The sequence below is a fragment of the Heterodontus francisci genome, chromosome 7 (assembly GCF_036365525.1).
Source record: "Heterodontus francisci isolate sHetFra1 chromosome 7, sHetFra1.hap1, whole genome shotgun sequence".
Taxonomy (NCBI): domain Eukaryota; kingdom Metazoa; phylum Chordata; class Chondrichthyes; order Heterodontiformes; family Heterodontidae; genus Heterodontus; species Heterodontus francisci.
In genome coordinates, this window is record NC_090377.1 from 58279076 (window position 1) to 58301065 (window position 21990).

The window sequence follows — 21990 nt, forward strand, 5'->3', positions numbered from 1 at the left end:
CAGCTCCCTCACCTGTGTGGTGAAAAAGGACAGGTCCTTTCGCAGGTGCCTGGACCTCTGCGCATTGTATTGCACTCTGAAAAGATGCCAACACAAACTTCCAACCCTTGAGGAGCTCAAACCATAATTTGGGGGTGGCTACTTTTTCTCCAAACTTGACACCAAGGATGGCGACTAGTCCATGGACTTTGCCAAGTGCTCACAGGAAATCACTACCCTCTGCACACCTTTCAGCAGGTACTGTTTTCAGCACCTGCCCTTTGAATTATCCATTAGCCAGGATGTGTTCTGACAACACAAGGACTGCATCACAAGTCTGGTGCCTGGCTGCATGCAATGACATTGCCATGGTGGGCAGGACCAGAGCACAGTACAGCTGCAACCTGCATGCCCTGATGCATGAAGCGCAAAGGGTGGACCTAGTTTTCAACAGCTGTGTCAAATTCTTGTCCGCCAAATTAACTTTTTCAGCTCCATCTACTCCGACCAGGACCTCCAAACAGATACATACAGATACATACAGAGATACAGAGATACAGCACTGAAACAGGCCCTTCGGCCCACCGAGTCTGTGCCGAACATCAACCACCCATTTATACTAATCCTACACTAATCCCATATTCCTACCAAACATCCCCACCTGTCCCTATATTTCCCTACCACCTACCTATACTAGTGACAATTTATAATGGCCAATTTACCTATCAACCTGCAAATCTTTTGGCTTGTGGGAGGAAACCGGAGCACCCGGAGAAAACCCACGCAGACACAGGGAGAACTTGCAAACTCCACACAGGCAGTACCCGGAATCGAACCCGGGTCCCTGGAGCTGTGAGGCTGCGGTGCTAACCACTGCGCCACTGTGCCGCCCTTGGCAAATTGGATGGTGTCTGCATGATGCCTGTCCCACAAGACAAAGAGGACCTCCAATGATCCCTATGTCTCTTCAATTTCCTTTTCCCCTTTATCCCAAAGTTTTCTCAGAAAGCTGTGCCACTGAGAGATCTCCTGAAGGACAACTCCTTTCTCTGGCATGAAGACCATCAATACTACTTTGACCAACTGAAGACCTCACTGGCTGAGAGTACTTCAGTAATACAGTTCTATGACCCCACAGAGATCACCACCCTGGAGGTGGATGCTTCACAGAAGGGCTTGGGTGCCTGCCTACTTCAGAAAGATCACTTTTGCATCCAAAGCCTTGTTGCAAGCCCAAGCCAACTATTCAAATATTGAGAGGGAGACTCTGGCTCTCATTTTTGGCATCATATGCTTCCACATGTACCTTTTTGGCAAACGCTTTGTGGTGGAAACTGACCACAAGCCTTTAGAGATGATCTGGGGTAGGCCACTGTTCAGGGCATCCCCATATCTCCAGCGACTGCTGGAAAAGATTCAAAGGTACGACTGTGAAGTGAAATACAACCCAGGCAAACTGATGACCACCTCCGACACACTGAGCTGGCTACCAAACCCAGCAAACGCTGAAGACGTTTCAGGGGAATGGCAAGTCGACTTTGTCAACATCAAGTTGGAGGGCGTAAAGTCCATCGACTTAGTCTACTTCGCTGAGGTGTGACCAGCTGTGAGCAGACCCCAGTTGTGAGCAGACCCCATCTTCCAGGAGCTCTGCAAGACCACAATGCAAGGCTGGCCGGACTCCATTCAGGACATGGCTGAGTCTATTAGGTCATTCTGCATCTTCAGGAATGAGCTGGTCATTGTGCATGGTATCATCTTCAAGGGCAGACAAGTCCTGATCCCTGCATCATTATGTGCAGATATCCTCCAGCAGCTTCACCAGTTGCACATGGGCATTGAATGTTACCAGGCGATTAGCCAGGGCTACTGTCTTCTGGCCAGGGTTTCACGATAACATCATGTCCGCTGTCCAAACCTGCCAGGCATGTCAGGCTCACCAGCCAAGCCAGTGTAGAGAGCCCCTCATTCCCCATGAGGTTCCTACGGCCCCATGGGTTAAGATTGCCATGGATCTGTTCCATATTTGCAACACTGGCTACCTTGTTGACATGGATTACTTCTCCAAATATCCAATCGTCCACCGCCGACATGACATATCGAGCTCTACAGTTGCAGCTCTCTCCGTATTATTTTCAGTCTTTTTGGAGCACCCGACGAGACAATCTCCAATAATGCTGGCAGCGACATATGCCTGAAATGGGGTGTTAAGCACACCACATTATCACCCCACTACCCACATTCCAATGGCTTTGTGGAACATATGATTCATACTGTCAGGTCATTGATTCTGAAGTGCTAGCAGACGGGTCAGGCTCTGCGCATTGCCATGCTCCACCTCCATGCAGCTCTGCTGAGCTCTACCCTTCCATTCCCGGCCAGAATCATCAGATTCATACAGACTTTCCTGGCTTCCACTAATCTGTCTATCCTGAAGTTAGAGATGTTCTTCAAGGGGTGTGCAACCTTTTCACATGGGAGGCCACGTTACAATTTTTGTCTTACTTAGGGAGCCAGTGAGACAATTTTAGAAAGGTAAAGGCATTAAAAAGTTATCTTACTATTGTTACAAAAGTGCCGCTGTGTTTTGTTAAATATATTTTTTGAGCATTCATTTTTGAAAGATTGAAGAAATGTTAAACTTTGGGGTTTTCAAAGGGGGTCATGTAAAGGCCACTTGACTTTGAAAAACAGTCCCTGGAAATGTTTTTTTTAAAAAGGGGCACTGAGAGGTCTCGTGAGGAAAACAAGCCTTTCTAGGAAATCACCTGACTTACAGCTCAATAAACAACAGAGAACTTTGGACATCTGGAGAAGTTGTTTATGAAAAAGTGACAGGTCAAGATTGATGGAGGTCAAAAGTTGATGGGACATTTCTCATCTCTGAAATTACCAGTCATGGACCTCAAAATGTTTTACCACTGTCATGCTCGGCCCCCATATGCCAAGAATGAGGCACATCAATTTTGTCATGAACATTGATTTTTAACTGTTGTTGGAGCGAGGAAATGACTTGTTAAACAGATCAGCCGTGGCTGGAAAAAAACATTTACATACTAACAGACATCGAAGCTGAGGAAGCACATTCCAGGGCCTGGTAAGGAGGATACAATCCACAAGGGCCAGGACTGCTTAGACCAGCTGGTCACATGACTAACTAGCTGTTCCAGGGTTTTCTTTTGAACTGGCTAGAGAGAGTTTGAACTGCGAAAGACTATTTGCTCCTGGACTAAGATCTCTCCTGTCTGCTCCCATCTCTTTCTCACAAGCCTCTAAATCCACTGAAGACACTTGAACCCCAAGAAAGAAAAGTGTCCTGCAGCGAACAAGGTTTAAGAAGAATACAAAAAGCAAGATCTACCAACAATCAAGGACTCTACAGTGAGCTCGAAGCACCGCAACAAAAACTCTTTAGATATTGCCTCAAACTTTTCCACTTTATTTTTCTTCTGCTCTTTTCTATCTCTATTTGCTTGTATGTATCACGTATGCATGCTAGCGTGGGTGCGTCATGTATCCGTAGGCGTTAACCGAATTAGAGTTTAAGTTTAATAAATTTCAACTTTTCTTCTTTAAACCTAAGAAAATCTGTTTGTGCTGGTTTCTTTGCCTTATAATTGGAAAGCGGTGAACAAGGATTCATCAAGCGGGAGCTCAAAACACAGTGTGTTTAAAATTAAACCCTGTTTTGGTAAGAACAGGTGAAGGCTGAGAGGGACCCCTGGACACCTTTCTCACCTGGTCATAACACCACGGACACTGGTGTCTGTGTACAGACACATTGCCGATCCCTGGCGAAGATGAGGAACGGCCGGGTACAGTTTACTTCTGCAGGCTGGATGGAAACCTTTGGCATGCCGGATCCTGGCCCGCGGGCCTTATTTTGGACAACCCTGTTCTAGAACATGGAAGGAAAATGAGAGAAATACATAATAATCACACTAGGGGTGAACTTCCTAAATTGGTCAGCAATCCTATCACTGGTACATGGATTTCTGCAACAGTCCCCAAAGTCTGACCAGAACCACATTCTTGCAAAGTAACTACAGCTACTGGTACTACATTGCGTTGTAACAGAGGTCAAATCAGAGGTGTTCATGATTCCAAGTCCACGGAAAACTCCATTACAACTTGCACAAGATTGAAGACAAATCTCAGACAGACCTTATATAGTCTTCTTCTGCAAAATCCAATTCACAAACATCTGTTTCAGTCTCTAAGAACTGTTACCTTATTTCAAAATCTTTCAGAGTTATCAAGCCACCTTCATGTTTTTGAGATTGATGTTCTTGCATATCTTTATTGTCTTTTTTGTATTATCCCCTGATACTTTTCTGTGCATGTATATAGTTAACTTCTACTTGCCTAAACGAGATATTTAAATTTGGAAATATCTTCCTCTTTTCCTTTTGGTAAAAGGAGGATGTTGTGTGTGAACACCTTTAAGAGGTGTGGCTACAAGATCATGTTAGTCATGTAAGATCTATGATGTAACACACCACATGAGTCTGAGTGTTTCGCACTGGAAGAAACACCTATACAGTAAGCATCTCAATGTACGAGCTGCTGTCTCAGTATTCAATGAAGAACCCACAATATTGTGTTACTGATCCTATCTGGAGTGGTCAGTCTTTGTGTGAAATCAATACTGACACAAAAGTTCAAGGCATATGCAACACTCCCCATCTCTGTAACCTCCTCCAGCCCTACAACCCTCTGAGAACTCTTTTTATGACTTCTTGTGCATTTCCCACTTTCTTTATCCCACCACTGGAGGCTGTACCTTCTGCCATCTAAACCCTAAGCTTTGGAATTCCCTCCCTAAAACTTTCCACCTCTCTCACTTTTCCAATGCTCCTCAAAACCTGCCTCTTTAACCAAGCTTGTGTTTACCTGTACTAATGTCTCCTTTGGCTCCCTGTCAATTTTTGTCGGACGTCTTACTACCGTGAAAGCACACTATAAATGCAAGTTGTTTTCGTCTTGGTGAGACTATAAGATCTCTAAGGGTGTGTTTATAATGCACCAGGTGAACTGAGTACAAATAACTGTGGAGTTTGCTTCCAGTCGCAGATCGAATTTATAATGATCGTTCCAAAACTCAATCTTACTTCTTGAATTGAAGTTGCTCTAAAGGCTATTAACATTACCACGTCACGAAATATGTGATGACGTCCCATTTTATGGGTACATGATAGTTAAATGCACAAGCAGTAATAAACGACTATATATTATTCTCAGCAGAGACAAGCAATCGTTAAATAATTTTCCCTTAAGCCAACCCTCCTGACCCAGTAGGCAGAGTATGTTACTCGGGGGCACCACTGCAGAATCGATCATTATATATATATATATATATATATATATATATATAAATATAATAGATACATGAATGTATACAACAGATATAGTGATACGGATGTAGATTTCTTTCATTTTTACAATGTATTCGACAGTGTGGCCTGTGACTGTTCTCCTTTACAACAACCCCACTCCGTGAAAGTTGCAGAACAGCTTTAAACATGTTCCTGGCCGTGAATTGTAGAGATCGGTCCTTTTTACTGATGTCCTATAGTAAAGCGGTAAATATTTTTTAAAAACACATATAAATATATACATAATTCCATTAAATCATAGAATTTCTAATTCAATACTCTTTCTTGGCTAAAATAGACTAGGAATCGACTCCCAAGTGTATATGTATGCAGACCACTATTCGGTGGTGGCCGTTAGATGTTAATTAGCATTTCAGTTTTCTCTTCCTCCTTGTTGGAAAGCACTAAGCTGCTGCTCAGCAGTTCCCCACAGCAATATAATTGCGACGGAAACTTGCTGCCTGTGAATTGGAGAACCAGTTATTATGTCGATTTGCTGTACTACCCTGTAACAAATCACTTAAATAAATTGCTTTGGGAACTGTATTGCACCCACCCAGTTTCAAACCTTTTGGTGAATTTGCTGAATAAAGGTTGAATATCATTGAAGGTCTGATACTGAAAGTACTGCAAAAGCTCAGGTATACCTGGTTATTTTCAGACAAGAATGTGACTTAATTCATCAAATAAAGCACAAATAAGGCTTTTAACATGTATTTTTTTTTAAATATATAATTCAAAAGTCTAGAACATCAACGTGGCCGTTACAATGCAAGCTGCTTTGCTAGATCCTTCCACCATGTTGAGGTCAGATGACAATAGTATCACTAATGAGAAAACACTGAGACTTGGGGTGATAACAGCCAGATAATATTACTTGGAGCCCAGGTGTAAGAACATATGGTATATATCCAGTGCTTAGTTCCTACCGTGATTGGGTTTCAGGGAAGAAAGTAATTGCCGTTGAAGGACTGCACCGTTGAGTCCATACACAGTGATCAGAAGAATGGTGGCAACACTCACGTATTTAATGGTGAGTTGTGCTGCTCACTATGTCGCACGTGAGGAACTCCTAATATCTACTGACCACCTACTTAGTTGGCTGATGACCAATTAATGACCATGCTCCTGGGCGGGACGTCCCAAAGCGCTTTGCAGCCAGCGGAGTACTTTTTGAAGTGTCGTCACTGTTATAATATAGGATTTGGGAACAAGGTGGTACTGAGATGGTACACCTGGTCACAAAAGTTTGAAACACTGTGGTAGACGCAATGATCTGGTAACTGAACCAGATAGGTCAACATCACTAAAATAAAAACAGAGAATGCTGGAAACACTCAGCGGGTCTGACAGCGGAGAAACAGGTCAACATTTCAGGTGAATGACTTTTCATCAGAACTCTGAGTTCTGAAGAAAGGTCGTGGACCTGAAACGTTAAATCTTTTTCTCTCCCCACAGATGCTACCTGACCTGCTGAGTATTTCCTGCATCCGCAGTATTTTGTTTTTATATTAGGTCAACTATACGCCCGGCCACGTTAACGATTGACAGCCAGCCTTACTCACCAGCAGAATCTGGAAGGTTAGATCTGGACGGCAGATGAAATTCATTCCCTTCGGTTCTAGATAACCATGCAAGTCAACGCCCTAACAGATAGAATGATACTGGTTGGACACACATTAGAAAGCTGTTCCGGTAAGGTGCATGGTTTTAGCCCGTTAATTTCCAGCAGTGCCCCACATACACAAAGTGCCAGCTAAACTCTCTGGATTTGGATAAATGAATGTTTCTTATGCAGATTGTGCACTTCGTATTAGGCAAACAAAAATCCTTCAGATATAAGTAGATGACTCAGTAGTTTGATTTAATGTCGGTTGAATATGATGATGGGCTTCTGTGTTTGTTAGAAACAGTTGACCAAAAAAAAGTAATATTCAGTATGTAGTTGGACTAGCTAGTTAGGAATAACACTAACTTGCATATTTGGGAAGGGCAATGACGATCCACTGTACTAATTTCTACCAACTGGAGATGTTAAAATTAATTCTTTGTCACTCAATATTTATTATATCCCTGGACACAATCTAAAAGTAATTGGTAATTATATAGGGGAGGGGGGAAGCGGGGAGGCAGAGGGTTAACATTTAAGAGCTGCAATTTCGCTATGATAGGCGACGAGGTAGATCGGATAATTTGCATAGATTTTGGGGCGAAGTTTTCTTGGTTGCCTCTCTTCGTAACTCAATCAATCCCTTCGCACCTTGGGAGAATTGTTTGTTTTAAATGGAGAAAACAGATCTAATAAGGTACTTAGAGCTAGTGGTCTTGCTAATACGTTTTCAAGGGAATTCGTTCCCATGATGAGGTAACTGGCTTTTGTCTCGAGAGAACAAGCTATGAATATAATGAAGTTTATGACGAACATTCCTAATTTAGCGTCGAATGTATTATCTTAAATAGAAACGGTCTAAGGATGGATTGCCAGTTGTCAGGACACAACACACTTTGGAAAACTAAATGTAGAAATCGGAGAAGTTAGTTGGTTCCTTGCTTTACGCCACGCTGATATTACAAACATATGAACATGGGATGTGGAATGTCACTATCTGGCCTACATTGTATCTGCTTGTAGGTGTCAGTGAGACCATTTCTGCCACTACCAAAGTCCTAGATAAGTTATCCATCAGTAGACAACGAACCTGATTTGAACAGTAACTGGAGATCTCCAAAAGGCGAACTCTGCTTGTCGTCTGATGAAACTGGCACAAATCACAGTCAGCATTTCCCTTTCTCAGACATCCTGCAACTTCCTTTTTACAGATGTGTATGGATCTCGTTATTTTTGCAGATTGACTGTTATATTAAACATCTATAATGAGCCCTTTCAGCGCCGAAGTGTCAACTTTCTCCAACTATAGCTCATTTGTTTGATTTGACGGGTATTGTTCGGTTATTGACGGAGCCCAAACATAATGAAGATGATTGACCATAAAGTGAAAGGGCTGAAAAATGAATCAAAATCAGCATCACTAAATGTTGCCTTTGACCAAAGATTGAAGCTCCTTAAAATTTAAAAATCTTCAGGAGCGTTTTCTGAACAGTAATAGTTGTGTTCTCAATATTTAGACAGTGCATCCGAAGATTAGAAAAAATGATTTACACTATCTACGGATTATGTACACGTTTTTGTCTATCAACGCATGTTATGTGTAAAATATTCTCAATGTTCAAAATTCACTGTTTGTTACCGAGCAGTAGCGTTGCTGATTCGAAACATGGAAATGACACATGTTAGAGCCGAAAACTACTTACTTGCTTTAAAATAATGTAATTTAGCGTCTAAATAACAACTTGTGAAGAACTAGTTAAGTGTCATATTATAGGCGGTAAAGAAGTAACCTCCGAGTGCTGTAACTGACACCACCTAGGACTTGTATTCAGGATTTTAATGATCACAACAAAGCGTCTGTTGGTGATTTGCCCATCCAGTTATGGTTATGTGTGTCGTGTTCTTGTTTTATTTTGTCTGTGTTTTAGGAGGAGCAAGGGGAAATGTGAAATACAGCATCTTAAATGGCCAATTAATAAGATCAACAATTACTGCTAATCAAACATCGAGTTAGAAATATTAAATGTCTTTTGGTGGTTTTTAGATCAAGCGAATCAAAGTTTAAAGGTACCACGGAAGTTAAAATTACTAGAAGGTACCAAAACTAATTAGTGCACAGTATTTTCTTTTAAGCAATAAAGGGCATCGTGAGACAACCAGTACAAAAACGGAATTATTTCAAGCTGCCGTTTTTGGGGAACTCTTGAGGTGGCACCATTTTTCACTCAGACTTGAAGAGTAAAATAGCTACCAAATCTACAAACATAATTAAGCACACAGGCGTTGAATGGAATACTGACTTGAAGTGGTTTCTAATTTTGTGCAATGATTCACTCGCTATACAGCAATACTGAAAGATGCTTTAGGCCAAAAAGCTAAAATGGTCATAAAGCAAGAAATGTTTACTATTGTTGAATTCTTTTGCCTTGACAAGCAGATCCAATTTAAAAATGATAACTATATTCCGTTAAATGGTATACTTGACATTTAAAGGCATGTACGCTTGTGACCGGAAATATACTACATGGAATAAAAATTAGTATTTTGTAGTTTAGACCACTCAAAAGCCTGCTGCGGGTAATATTGGGAAATTTGATTTATTTTGTAATAGACTCCTAGAATATTTGATATACATTAATTTGACCATTTAAAATTCAATTCCGGTACACAGATGTAACACATTTCCCCCCTCTACCTGTATAATAAAAATATTTCGTTCCTAATAGCTTACATATTCATTCTCTAGTGGAGGGTGTCAAGAATGAGTAGAATCGATAATGGGAGAAAAACAAGCTAAAAATTTTCATTCGTGAGAAGTCAGAAATACCAGTTAATTTAAATTAAATTTTGAATGCGGTAGTTACCACAGTCCTCAGCGGTCTCAAAGATTTAAAGAAGCCACGGGAACACGTTTAAATTGGAGGAATTTAAATGAACAATGATTTCTATGCGATACGTGATTATAGGAATTATTGTTGATTTAAAAAGGTATTTGAGCTCGGATAGTGAAAGTAAAATAATTCATACGTGTAGCAGATCGACGCAATGAACAGATCTGACGAACAAAACAATTGGTAAATCGTATAGTCCCTAAAAGCACACGTTGAAAGTCGTTACAAAAAAAGCGCATTTATCTTTTCAAACATGCATACTTACACGTTCAACTAACCACGAACATGAGCACTACAAACTGGCACAGTATGTGCCAAGTAAAAAGTAGTGTGTGTAAAAATGATGAGAAACATATCTAGTAATTATAACAAGGTGAAATTTGAGATAGAATACTCTTGTGGGTTTAAAAGAATCTTAGTGAAGTCCCTCATTTTAAAATCATATGGTAGCGCCTAAACGCTTTTTTCGTTTATTACAATTTGTTTGGCTAATGAAAGTCAATATGAAGAATGTATTTTTATTCGTAAGCATTGGCAATTCCCTACCCAACTGTATTTAAATAACATACAAGCGATCTATAACTATCACATTAGCTCAGCAAGAGAAATTTAGGACATTCTACAAACATGTTACGCTAAATTAGAACTCACCGCAACAATGATAACTTGTAGCTTGGAATAAAATATCTGCAAGGCTGGACAAAGATTCCATACTTTTTATTATTTCATTTTACACATGAATGTATACAAACTGGAAAAAAAAAACAAGATCTGTGACATTCACTTCACAGACTGGAACGGGATGAAAGTATACCCATATACAAGCACGATAATATCTTTACAGAATAGACAAAATTTACATATCAACCCTGAAAAGCGTCATAGCCCCCCCAGCTGCTATTGCAAACAGACCATAATATACTTTCTTTTCGAGGAACTCTGTCACTTGAACAACGTGGCAGCATCTTCAGGAATTGAACTCCGCTAAAATTCTACGTTTCTACAAAACGAATGCATTAAAACCTTACTCTATAATTCGAGCTATCCGAGGGTAAGTAACGCAAAATGTCACTGATCGACCGTTTAAAATAATCTGTACATGTAATTAGATAGAACTGGCTTACTCCAACTATAAAAGTTGGCCAAATAGGAATTGAATAAAAGAAGTTTCCTGTATAGACACGATTTACATACCCAAATTTAATTGAAATACACAGGGGTAGGAAGAGAGAGATGTCTGTACAGGTGAACGCACGGCTTTTAAACTTCACAGTTTTATAATTATTTATCACATTAAAACACTGACAGGGTTTAACAAAACACCGGCCTGTGCATCCGAGCCCGGGATTACCAATGGTCACAGGCATCATCACCACCACAACCAGGGGAAGAAAAGGGGATCTTTGTGCAGCAAACTAAACTCTGAATGTTGGTACCAGCAGGATTGGCTTTTGGCACTTCCGAAGGAGGCGATCAGTTTAGAAGCCAGGCGGGTGTCTCTCCCCCCTCCCCCCCGGGCGGCTTTAAGTGTGAGAGTAGAAGCCGTAAAAGGCCATCTCTTTGGCGCAGTTTTTCTCGCAGTCTCTCGGGGTCAGCGCCTCGCTCTTCAGGGGAGACGGGCTCTCCGTGGCCGGGGCCGGAGCTGGGGCCGGCGGTGGTGCGTCCGCCGAGATGCGCCTCCTCTTGGCCTGTTCGTAGATGCCCGAGTCGCCGGAATCGATGGACTTGATGGATGACGGCGCCTCGATCCAAGCCGAGTCCGGCAGCTCCTTCGGTTTACTATCCTCGGCGGCACCAGAGCGGTCCGAGGTCGGACCCGTGCCCGGGCCCAGCCCCTCGGCAGCGGCCGCCGCAGCCGCCGCCTCTTCCAGGTACGAGTTAGTGGAGGCGCCGCGGGCCCAGGGCAGCACCGAGCTCGATTTACACGAGTACTGTGGACTACGAGCCCCCCAGCCGGACGGGTCGGGGTAGTAGCCGAGGGGCCGAGTGCCGGCCTGCAACGGCAACGCCTTCACCCCAACCCCGTACGACAAGATGGCGTTACCGGCGAAGTCGGTGTCGTAGGCCGAGAAGTCGAGACGATTGTTGGCCGGCTGCTGTAGCGGGGTGACGAACCAGCGCTGCGGGGAGGGCGCGGTCGGTTCCTCGGCTTGCTGCGGGGACAGCAGGCCATTGCTGTGGGGGACACTCCGCTCGCCGCCTCCTCCTCCGCCTCCGGGGCCGCCATGGTGAAATCGAGCCTTGGCGTAGTTGTTAACGAACTGCTCCTGCAGGAAGGACTGGGTGACGGCGTAGCGGGTACTCGGGACGATCTGAGACCGGGGAGAGTCACTTGGGGACGGGGTGAGCCGGTCAACTTCGCAGCCTGTGTAGATCCTAAAAGCAGGAGAAGGGAGACGTGAGTAAGAGGCGAGAATTGTCCGCAGGCGTTACACCAAAACCAACTGCTAACCATCACAGTAACTTTCTTCAGCGGAAAAGATAGCTCCTGATTTATACGGGATTTACCGCCCAAGTCAGAGCGCACACAAGGCTTAAAGTTGAGACACAACCGAAAACACGATGTAAACACACCAGCTTTTTATTTCACAAGTCAGCACCCAGATGCGAGTTAAACTTGCGCATTCCTATACTAGGTAATGTTGGCTATCAACATTCAAGGGTACCACGCAATAAGTGCAAAAGTAATAGTAATACCTGCCTTCAACTCAGCTATGCCTAACGTTGTGTAAAACACAGGGTTATTTAACAATAGATGACCACCATGCCAAAAGCAACAGCTGTAGTTTTAACTGGTGACCGAGTCCAGATTTAAAACACCTTGACAGCTAACTGGCAAATTAATGACCAATTTAAAAATTCATCGCATTTAAAATGTAGGTGTGGATAGAATATCATTCCGCTCATTCAGCAGATTTCTTACAAGTTAAAAATGAAGTACAAACTTACGTATCATAGTTATCTCTAAATCCTTTGGCGAAGGGATTGTGGTCTATTTTCAATTGTGTGATCTGTTAAAATTCAATGGAGAAATGCATCACAAAATGATGGTTTAAAGCCACCAGTCACTTCGGTTTCTTAACCAAACTCTGCAGACAGCTTCTTAAAATATTAATGTAAATCGCGTCGAAAAAGTCACCCCTTCATAAAAGTTATGTTTGTGGAATACAGTGCAGCAGTGAGGCTACTAAGGTTGTAATACAGGCTTTGTTCCAAGACGGAATCTCTTCCATAAACTGACGATAACATTTATTTTAATAATCAAATGTAAAAATTATTTCCTGAAGCCGTCTTTTAAAAAGACGGAAATAATGTAAAATTCGATGCTACATAGTATTAAAATGTACTTGTGTTCGACGCCTTTTAATAAAAAGGTTTTTAAATATGTATTAAAGGTTTCATTCATGTTCCATTGTGAAAAATGTAGGAATTGTACACTAAGATCTGAATAATTAAATGTTATGCTATACATTCTCAATTAATTCCTTACATCTGTATTTTGATACGCTGTAACTGCTATGAATTGAGTCTCTGGGAAGGTGAAGGTCTGAACTCTATTGGGCTGGTTCGAATCCTCAGCTCCGTCCTCATTCACTTCTACGACATGTAATCGAGGCTGGTATTTATGTAGAGACTGTAGAACCACCATCTGTCAGAAAAACGACATGGAAATGCTTTATTCTGTTTTTTTAAACCCACAGCCAGATAAACACAGTCACTTACTTTCCATCTATTTTAGCTATTAAGCTGTCATATAACATCTCGTCAAAACTAGCACTCATGTAACAAGGACTCGAACTCATGAGTTAATTTCAGTATTAAAAAAATCTTTATCATCGGAGTTCATTGAAAACACGCACACAAAAAGATCGGAATTGCATCAAAGTAAGTCAGTTACCTGACCGTTGTTGTTTGATGCTCCCTTGTTATTAGTTAGTTTTAATTTTCCGAAGGAAATTTCTTGTCTCATCCAGTGAGCACCTGTGTTTGGCGAATCTGGGTGCATGTAGATCCTGTTGCCTATAGAAGACATCCATATATACAACTAATATCCAGTTAATCCATTAATAGAATGTGCGCTCTAATCTGGAACACGATATCGCAAAACAGTGAAACTGTAAAACGCTGCAGGTTTGATTTTTTTTTAAAATTGAGGTAAACAGGGCAACTCTTGGACGCAATTAGCGAAATAATTATGATTCAATAATTACATAGTCCCAATCACTGACCTAGAGGACAGATTGCTGAAAAACTTGCCTTGTACATTGGTATCCGCTTTTCCACAAGGAACCCATTTCCCTCCCTGGAATCGCCAGTGATTGGGATCGGCCAGAATTATGTCAACAAAGATGTTGTAATGTGCAGTCGGGTCCAGACCAGAGATGTTAAAACTCAAAAATGGAAACATCCGCCTGAAACAAAAGGAGCGACATTTATTCAAAAGTAGTAAATGATACAGATATTAAAATACGATATGGGTTTAGGCTTGTTGTGTCAGGACATGTATTATCAATTCACTCTGCATTTTCTGTGTAATCCAGTTTCTTCAAATTTTAACTTAAAAACATGGAAATATTAAAGTGAAGTGAGATGCCAGAATTAAATCCCTGTTTTAACGTTGTTGCAAATTCCCTTGTAAAATTGCATTGTTTATGACAGGTACATTTAACTGAATAAATGAATTTAAGAAGTCTCTAGGTTCTGGGGACCTTTTCTCTTTAAACTACAGGCAGATAATTTGTACACAACACATCGCAAATTTTTACTATAGTCAAAAGGTATCCATCCGGTCTTTAGAAACTCGATTTGCCGTTTCTCCCAGCCCAAAGAAATAGATGTGGTGTTATGTCTCAAGTATCCTTTAGATTTAATTCTTGCCACTCTGCAGTTGTTAAGCGTTCGCACTTCTGTCTTATCTAGACGTGGCTTTGAGAATGAAAAAGGACCACTTACCTGCCTTGCTTAGTGATGATCATTTCCGTTTGATGCCTGTGGAATTTAAGCCACAGCGGCCTATTACATAAGTACACCTGGGCTTTGCCGGGAACGAGTCCTGGCTGACCAGAAGAGAATTGGTAGAAAGGTCCTCCCTGGTAGCTGTGTCCATACTGTTGCGGGTAAGGATAACCAGTGGCCGGATAGCCTTGAGGAGACGAATTGGACAAAATACTATTGTAGGCTCCATTTGTGATCACAGGATGGTGAGCCATATATCTGCTCGGACTGCTAATAGAAAAAGCGGGATGTGTTGGTCCATGCTGGCCAGTGTAGGGAAACATAGCACTGGGAGCAGCAGTCGGTTGCTGTGGTTGGCTCGATTGTGACAAGAGATATCTGTCTGCCGCTGATCCATCGAAATTATGACGAATTTCAGAGACCCCGTCCAAAACAGGAGAGAGCTTGCTTCTCTGGACGTCCCCCGACGCGTCCTTGGAGTCAGGAAAATTGTCTGCCTCTGATTGATTCGTCATCCCCCTGGTAATTTTTTTCAGAGGTGAACTTCTTTCGAGGTTGTCACTGGCCGAGATGATGGGATCATGTAAAGCAAGCTCACTGTTGGGATAAGTGCTATTCACATTCAGAAATTTCTTGGAGAGCATTATAGATGAGGATAAGCAGTGCTCCAACTGCATAGCTTAAAAAGTAAGCACTTCACCCTATAGAAACCCTCAACAGCAGATGCAAAAACCCAGCCCGCTTGAAAGCAATTCTTTAAGCACTCTCACAAAGGCTTGTACTAGTTTCCCCCCACCAAAAGCGATTGGCCAATTGTCACTTTGCAGTAGTAAGGAAGGACTCACTTTTGATCTTCCCGGTTGCACAGCTAATGAAACGGCTCTTTCTATTGGTTAACTGCTGACAGTAATTTAATTAGACAGACATTAATTAGGATAATCACCTGAGTCCTAATGGCAATGATGGCAAATTGCAAGATGATCTCATTTTAGAAAGACAGTCTGCGTGTTCCTAACAAGCAACCTTGCCTCCCCCTGTTTTTGGACAGAGTTACAGCCAGGAAGAGTCTATGGATACAATTGGGCTAAACTGCGAAGAATAAGGATCCATTAAATTCTTTGAGTTTGCTTTTACACATCTGTATTGCCGAAACACTGATTATTTAAAGAACAGACAGCAAAAACTAGCTAAGTGAGACAGTCCAATTGCAGAAAAAGTACTCAACTATAAATAGGGGAAGAGTCATTATTTGAAGTGCGGTGCTGTCGCAGTTCAACAATATCAGTCACGTCCTTTTTTGTGATCCGGTGTTCAAACAGTACTTCTGTACTTGCGTACAATAATTTACAATATTACTTCAATGGTGCATATCACATTAGCTAATGTGTATTTCAGAAGGTCACCGTTGAAATATTTAGAACTTGCATAAAACATAGTGGTGCCTTTGGGTATCTTTTAATGGTCCTGAGATTTTTAATTCATCGTTTTTGTGAAGCGCAAAAATATAACCGAAGACAAGCACCAACACAATTTTGGTGCTTTCTAGACCATTTATCCATTTTAAAATTCTCACTTCTAAAAGCTATATCAAACATAACATAAATCATAAAATATTTTGAGCAAAAATCAAATATTAATGAATCACGGTTTTCAGCACATGGAAAACATTCTGCTCTTTTAAATATTAAATAACTGAAGTTCCAAAAGAATGCTTAAATGTAAAGAACTAAAGACATTTTACAAGTGTGCTCGGTTAATTTCCTTTCTAATGACCTGGAAAAAGTACTGGGAATAAACTTGTTATACCTGATGCTTCTTCGAGACGGCTATTTAGGGTTGTCTAGTTAAAAGAAACGTTAAGCTTTCATGGTGATTTGGAACTTGCATCTCTCAAGTACTTCACAATAGTACTTAATTATACCTTGCAAATCATTAGTCTAATTTGCATATGAAGGATTTAGTATGTTTTAAGAATGTCCCAATTATACTCAACTTAGAAATTGTCAATCATCACACAATTTCAATTAGCCTTATTGCAAAGTATTATTGGTAAGATTTGATCTACAGTAAATTACCCATTTATAAATTACATTGTACTGAATTCTTTCGAGTTCATGTAAAATATACAAGGCAGGTATAAAGATTATTTGGTGCATATCAGCATTTCTACAATATGAAGTGAATACAATCAGCTAAACAATTTCACATTTAGTAAAATATAGACAATCTTATTGGTTCAATCCGATTGTGTTTTCTGCCCTTCTGTGAATCGGGATGCTTTGCAGTCAATGAAAACGGCCTTTTTATAATTATTCCTCGTGAATAACAGAATTCCCCCGTGATATTCCGCACCACAGCTTGAAAAGGACCAATTATTTTTCTGTGTGAAGGAGCCCGTGATATGGTGGACACTGACAGTTTTTATCGCTAAAAACTGCTCGACTAAAATGGTACTTGAAATTGCATTCCAGGTTCACTAGCTCCAATGTAAACTTTATTTTCCTACTCGAGCGGAAATGTAGTATTTACAAGCACTTAGCATCGTTAAATTAATAACTCTGCAAGTCGCAACCTATTCCGAAGATGATGAAAAACAGCTACAAAGGGGACTGAAAAATAGTGTCTGCATGATATAGAAACCAACGGTCGACACACAATGGAATTCAGTATTTAGGCGATTTATTCAGAAACTAAGTGTATCACCGTGCTCGTGATCCTGTATCAATATCACTCGAAGTTCCATATTAGAATTGGATCGCCGTCATAATTCCTGTGGCATTAAATTCATGCCAGGGTTGAGTTTAAAAGTAACTTTGTTCTCACCGAGAGACGCAGCACATTTGTTGTTCTGTAAAATTCATCAGTTACCCCTCGCTATTTTAAAATAAAAAGTCGAAGATACTATACTCTAGTATATCAGCGCCCAGGAATAATTCAACATGATTTCTTGTCAACTATCTTTTTGTTTTAGTTTACATTCTACAAATGCATACATTGCAACTTAAACCCGAGTGATTTAAAAACAGTTTTAGCACATATACTAGTCAGGGAAGACCAAATAGATTTGTGAATTTGAGAATTTTCTGCAAGTAGGATTTGCTGACGTGTTCACTTGGCTCATGTTACTAGTTACATTTTTGTATTACACTCTCTCACTCGCGTATTATAGCATGTTTTTGAGGCCTTTAGTTTGTAATAAAACACATACAATCAGTACGAATAACTATATAGACACAATAAAAACGATTGCAAGATTTCGTTTAGTAAAATGTACAGCCTTTAAGATCAAATTTTGATCATAAATCCAGCATAAATATGGTAGATTGATATTTCAACTCTTAATACTGCATGAAGATTTGTACTATTGAGGTTTCCATCCCATGTTCAGAACACTTGCTGCTAGGCTGCCCATCAGTATCGGAAAAATGCACCGGCAGGAGAGTTAAAGACCGAATCTTTCATGATTACTAAAACATTTTGAAGAAGTCAATACGACGACGTCCTCATCCAAAAATAGCGGACTGTCATTTAGGATATTATAAGATTTTTGAAAACAATCCTTCAAACAGTAGGGGGAAAAGTCAATTTTCTTATAACTGGTTTCAGCAGCAAGATCACATAGATTTTCAATGTCGAAAGTACTGGCGAGCCGCTCAAAACTGTCACTCCTGGTTCATTATATAAATAGCCAAAATTACATCCCCACTGAAGTTGAGTCATTTTACTTCCGAATTGTGGCTTTTGCTCTAGTGGAAAGAAAACCTTTTGACAATATTATGGCTAACGTGACGATATCTAGCGCAGTATAATGATTGTCCATGTCCTTGCTGGTGTTGCATTTTAACTATAGATCGCTATATTTGTTCCCTGTTCCAGGCGGAAATAGCAAAGTTAATATTGGAATAATTAAATGTTTAGATCATGCAGGAATGCAACCCATACCAAGTGTGTGAGACGTGTAACTCAAAGAAATTTAAAAAGCAGCGTTTATCTAGAATTTTTTCCTGAAAATATAAATTTACGAACCTGTTAAAATAAGTGATACAATCAATTTTCAAATGATTATCTTTAATGGACGGAGTATCGTAGTTCAAAACTGTCAATCATAGCAAGTTATGGCTAGATTGTATCAAGGTTAATCATAACAGATAACATTTTCCCCCCAAAAAATCGTGTGCGCCTCTTATTCATGTATTAGTGGTTTAATGTACCTTAACGTTCTCTGTGCCAAGCAGTTGGTTGAGAAATGTCATTCTTCACAGACGAGATTCTAGTTTGACCTTAGCATCTGCCATATTCACAGCTACGACCCTAGAGGTGTTAGACATGTGCTACCTCTGCAGCGCTGAACAGCTCTTAATAAACAAGGAAGGATTAGAGAAATGCATAACTGCTTTAGTGTGCCTAGTTGAGGTTTTGCGCTTTGAAAACCCTGCTACACTTCATTTGTCTTCAAAAATGACGGAATCCGTTTTAGACAGCCGAAGGCTGATTTTCGTGGCATAGAAGAGTTACCATACAAATAAATACAGATCGGACTTTGTATTTTATTGATAGTTTGAGGAAAACGACGTTAATAAAAATACCAAAATCAAACTTAGACACGAAGTTTAAACTTGTGTTTTAAAAAGGAAAAGTAAGACTGAAATAGGGCTAGATCCATCTTAACAGCTGATTCAAAAGCAACAGCATTTACAGGTAGTACACCACTGCTCACAGCTCAGGCTGTAATGGTGCCGAATGTCTATGCTTTTGATAAGTAAAGCCGTCAGCAGTTTCGGCATTACAAGTCATCGAATATAAACTACACAATCGAAAAAATACAGCAATGCATTAGTGCTTTATAATATTACAGTTCACTATTTAAATACAACTGTATCCAACATGGCTGCTAGGCACTGCACAATATTTGAAGTCATCACAACATCCACATGCTCTTCCAAATGGCGTTTTGGATCCTATGAAACAATCAGGATACAAGCTATTAAACAAATAGGTAATTTTTCAGGCAAGGCAATAATGTGAAAATAGCACATTTTATTTAGATTCTCACTTCTGGTGACATTCACATTTTTAGATACTCTATAATGACATCTGTAGTAACAGGCCATTATGTCTACATTTTCCAGTAACGTCAGCAGTCTAGCTTTATACAATGTAACTGCAAAAAAATTTAGTTTTTACAAACAAAGCAATTAAAGTAAACAAATTAAGGCCCTTTAACTTTTGCATTCCTGATTAGAAAATGAAATAATTTCTGCATAACATTCATACCTCAAGATTACAGAATATATCTCAGACAGCAGCCCAGAGGATGGATTCAAATAACAGTCCCCAGAATTCCCAGACTGGGTTACAGTTTAGAACAATGGTTCTCAAACTGGGCTCCATGCAGACTTCCCAGGTCCTCTGAAATAATTTGAATGGGAACCGGTGCTGCAATGTGCAGGTCAGGGCACTTGCTCTTGGCCATTATTTTGATTTCGTTCATCCACTCTTGCTGCTCACCCGACAGCTTGCTCACCGGGTAGTCTGATGCACTTTCACAGTGAGACACTGGTAAGCCATCACTGGGTGGAGACTAGGGCCAAGGCAGCTCTGGAAATGGACACGCAACCATTAGAGGAGCCTCGGACTGACAGAATCCTGGGAAAGGAGAACGATGGGCCCTAGAAACACTGGGAATGGATTCATGGGGCTGGGGGAGGGTAGAAAGGAGCTGGCACGTTTTGTCTTTTCCAGCGGCCTGCATAGACAATCAAGCAGGACACCAAGTACAGCAGCTGAGGTTGTGACTAACCTGGACTAAAGTCTCCATCTCAGTTACTAGTGGTGTCCCAGTGGCGAAAATGCTGTGTGTCAGCAATATTCCTGTGCAGTCAGGCCGGTAGGGGGGAGGAATAAACCCTCAATCAATCTCTCAGCCGCTGTACAGTGAGTTGATGGAAGGTAGAGGGATGCACCTGAAATGCTGCCAGCATTCCCAACAGCAGCCACTGAGCCAAATCCCACTCCAGCAAGAGCAGGGAGGTGTCATGTGGTGAAGTATTCAACAGGCATGTTGCTGAACCTGTAGGGTTACCTTTCAGCTGAAGGGAACATTAAAGTTTTCACATCACCGATCTCATTAATGTTCACTGAAGTGGACAACCCTGGCAAAATTTCATGCAAGTCCCTTTAACAGGATGCTGATGAACTTTACATTCAGAAATGTAAATGTACAAGGAGTTTATAATTATAATTTAGATGGGGGGTCCATGATTACTAATGCATTTGAAAAAGGTCCTTCAACCAAAAAAGTTTCAGAACTACTATTTTAGAATTCACTGAACAGTGTCAGTTATTAATGTTGTGGATAATTAGTTTCTTCTCTGGCACAATATTTTTCGGTTAAATTACTTAACCATTTTGTTGAGGTTTTCTGATCACTTGGTATTGACCACAATGAAGATCATAATAGATCTAGTATAGTAGGGGAGAAGATTAAGAGGAGATTTGATAGACGTGTTCAAAATTATGAGGGGTCTGGATAGAGTAGACAGGGAGAAACTGTTCCCATTGGCAGTAGCATCCAGAACTAAGGGACACCGATTTAAAGGTGACTGGCAAAAGAAGCAACAGCGACATGTTGAAAAATCGTTTTTTACGCAGTCAGTATTTAGGATCTGGAATGCACTACCTGAGAGTGTGGTAGAGGCCTCCAAACAAGAATTGGATAATAAGCTGAAGAGAAAAAAATTGTGGGGCTACAGGGAAAAGGCAGGAGAGCGGGACTAGATGAGTTGCTCTTGCGGAGAGCAGTCAAGGATACGATGGGCCAAATAGCCTCCTGCTGTGCACAACCATTCTATAATTCTTTCACTGCGTTATTCTATATAGTTATAGGGATGGAGGAAATATATACAAAACTCCATATCAAATTTTTGAAGATATTTTCATAAAATTGTGTCCTTATATTGACTATGCAAGTTTTATAGTTGCAACTTTTTGCTTTTGCAATCATAGCATTTTCTACCTTAAGACGTCCTCACTCCTGCTGCTCAATCACCTGAAAAATGTTATTTTTCACAAAATACGATGATAGCCTCGATGGGAGTTCAGCCCTGAGGTTATTATATTTGACAGGTTAATGTATGATATTTGAGTTTGATGTTTGGTGTATACGATTGTAATAAACTTA

General features: G+C 40.7%; 2 protein-coding genes and 1 long non-coding RNA gene across 5 annotated transcripts in view; 1 reads left to right on the forward strand and 2 right to left on the reverse strand.

Moving 5' to 3' along the window:
• Positions 1-10605: 10605 nt before the first annotated feature.
• On the reverse strand, positions 10606-15487 carry tbr1b (T-box brain transcription factor 1b). The gene is made up of 6 exons (XM_068035243.1): positions 14808-15487; positions 14112-14266; positions 13753-13874; positions 13345-13503; positions 12804-12865; positions 10606-12230 (listed from the first exon to the last, which is right to left on the reverse strand). Exons 1-6 carry the CDS (start codon positions 15485-15487, stop codon positions 11378-11380), a joined length of 2031 nt encoding a protein of 676 aa, XP_067891344.1. The 3' UTR covers positions 10606-11377.
• The window catches only part of LOC137372005 (uncharacterized), a 46868-nt gene continuing 35675 nt past the window's right edge, over positions 10798-21990 (forward strand). The window contains exon 1 of the long non-coding RNA XR_010975333.1: positions 10798-10905. This is a non-coding gene — a long non-coding RNA (uncharacterized lncRNA). The remainder of the gene's footprint in view (positions 10906-21990) is intronic.
• psmd14 (proteasome 26S subunit, non-ATPase 14) overlaps positions 19338-21990 on the reverse strand; it is a 149728-nt gene continuing 147075 nt past the window's right edge. For all 3 annotated transcript variants that reach the window (XM_068035245.1, XM_068035246.1, XM_068035244.1), the window contains exon 11: positions 19338-19768. In XM_068035245.1, the coding sequence (XP_067891346.1) occupies positions 19670-19768 (99 nt within the window). In that variant the 3' untranslated portion in view covers positions 19338-19669. The remainder of the gene's footprint in view (positions 19769-21990) is intronic.